The sequence below is a fragment of the Galeopterus variegatus genome, unplaced genomic scaffold (assembly GCF_000696425.1).
Source record: "Galeopterus variegatus unplaced genomic scaffold, G_variegatus-3.0.2 Scaffold1669, whole genome shotgun sequence".
Taxonomy (NCBI): Eukaryota; Metazoa; Chordata; class Mammalia; order Dermoptera; family Cynocephalidae; genus Galeopterus; species Galeopterus variegatus.
This window is the reverse complement of record NW_007727780.1, coordinates 301,635-303,888: the sequence shown is the minus strand read 5'-3', so window position 1 is coordinate 303,888 and position 2,254 is coordinate 301,635. Positions and strand designations below refer to the sequence as shown.

The window sequence follows — 2,254 nt, the reverse complement described above, 5'->3', positions numbered from 1 at the left end:
AACTAGCATCTAATTTCCTGATTCTGTTGAGGTTTGACCCTTTTCAGATAACAGAAAAGACCTTGGTCGTGTTATAGCTATACATGTCATTTTTACCTTGGGCTTTTTTTTTTTTTGTGGCTGGCCAGTAAGGGGATTTGAACCCTTGACCGTGATGTTTACCTTGGGCTTTTTAAGAAAAAAAAATTTAGTGAAAAGATATCCCTTCCTCCCCTTCACATTATCAGATGGGAGACTCTAGCTCCCTGGCCCTGTGATGCCACATTTTGTTAAGCCGAATGGCTTTGTATTTGTCTGCCTGGCTATGACAGGACAGAAATGGCTACCTCACAAAAGGACTCTGAAGCTTGGGTCATTTGTGTGAATAAAGGTTTCTAACGGGTTGCAGTTTTTTTGAATGGGGTCTTGAAAGGATAGAGAAATGTATAGAAATTGGAATGAGTTCAGAGGGGAACTGAAGAAAATGACTGAGGGGTTGGAGAAGGAGAGCTGTGAAGACAAAAAGGTGGGAGCCTTGTATTAGAAGGTGTGCCCTTTTCAGAATGACAGCTGACTGCATTTCATCTTCACTGTGGTCTGGGGCGGAAATTACATAGAAGGAAAATGCTAACAGGATGTGGGTAACAAGTAAAAGCCTGAAAGTTCCTCTGGAGTTCTTAAAAAATTGGATAGTTCAATTTGGAGCCTCTAAGAAAGGTAGAGAAAATACCTGATGATGATGATGAGTCTGACAGGTCAAGTGCAGTCCTCCAGTTGGTTTTGAAATGTCCCCATCCAGCTTCATGCTGGCTGCTGCCCCACCCTTTCTTCTGCCCTGGGGAGTCTTGGGGAAGAGGGAGCTGTTTGTTGCCTGCCTCCATTCATGGTGGTCATAAGCTCTATGGAAAATGAAAAACAGTTTCCCTTTAGAAAATGGTTAGGGGTCCCTGTCTGGGACTCGGGGTCCCTTCCAGCCCTTCTGGTCTGTGACCCTGTTTGACCTTGTGACCTAGAGGTTCAGGTAGGAAAGAGAAATTGATGAATTTTACTCTGTCCACGTAGACTCTTTCTCATTGATTTTTGTTCTCTCCTTTTAACCAACCATTCAAATTGACACTTAACTCTTCTTTTGGTTAGGGTTCTGCAGCATTCCAGACCTCAAGCACTGAATCAGGATGGGAAAAAGACGTTGTGTTCCTCCACTCGAGCCCAAGTTGGCAGCAGGCTGTTGTGGGGTCAAGAAACCCAAATTATCTGGAAGTGGAACGCACAGTCACGGGAACCAGTCCACAACTGTCCCTGGCTCTAGTTCAGGACCTCTACAAAATCACCAGCATGTGGACAGCAGCAGTGGACGGGAGAATGTGTCGGACTTAACTCTGGGACCTGGAAACTCTCCCATCACACGAATGAATCCCGCATCGGGAGCGCTGAGCCCTATCCCTCGGCCCAACGGAACTGCCAACACCACTAAGAATCTGGTGGTGACTGCAGAGATGTGCTGCTACTGTTTTGATGTACTCTACTGTCACCTCTATGGCTTCCCACAGCCACGACTTCCTAGATTCACCAATGACCCCTAGTGAGTAAATCAGATGCCGGGGTCAGTGAGGAGAGGGTGTCACGGCATCTTTCAGGAGTCATTCTCTTGAGAGGATCTGCTACTTATAAAGCTATAACATCATCTGAGCACATGGGAAGAGAATGATGAGAAATGTCCAGACAACATATAGAATATTCAGTGGGTTCAGTAACGAAAGGGCACTAGGTTACATTTGGAGGAGGTTGTACGCTTGTTGTTAATGTTCTGAAAATCAGAGGGGATTTTGTTTTTGGCCCTTCTGTTGGTTCACATGGCAGTGGGTAGGTCGTTTAACCTCTGAAGTGGAAAAGTCACATCATAACACCATTGGGAATCCCAGTAGTGTTGAAGTTCAAGTAAATTGGGAGTGTCTGAGAAATGAGGCTGGAGACTAGGAGCTCTCATTCATTGGGAGCTGTGATGCTATTAACAGAGGTCCCCTCACTTTGTTCAACAGCAATCCCATGGTAATCCAGAGAGCTACTGACATGCCATCAAGAAAGTCAGAATCTGCATTACTATTTTTGGTTCAAAACTGTTGTTTGTCCCGGGCCAGCCCGTGGCTCACTCGGCAGAGTGCGGTGCTGATAACACCAAGGCCACGGGTTCGGATCCTATATAGGGATGGCTGGCGCGCTCACTGGCTGAGTGCGGGGTGGCCGGTCTCCAAAAGGACAAAAAAAAAAAAAAAGA

General features: G+C 46.0%; 1 protein-coding gene across 3 annotated transcripts in view; it reads left to right on the top strand.

The window, feature by feature from the left end:
- The window catches only part of AMMECR1L (AMMECR1-like), an 18,801-nt gene that overhangs the window by 8,025 nt on the left and 8,522 nt on the right, over nucleotides 1-2,254 (top strand). For all 3 annotated transcript variants that reach the window (XM_008578352.1, XM_008578353.1, XM_008578354.1), the window contains exon 2: nucleotides 1,117-1,561. In XM_008578352.1, coding sequence (XP_008576574.1) covers nucleotides 1,155-1,561 — 407 coding nt within the window. In that variant the 5' untranslated portion in view covers nucleotides 1,117-1,154. The remainder of the gene's footprint in view (nucleotides 1-1,116; nucleotides 1,562-2,254) is intronic.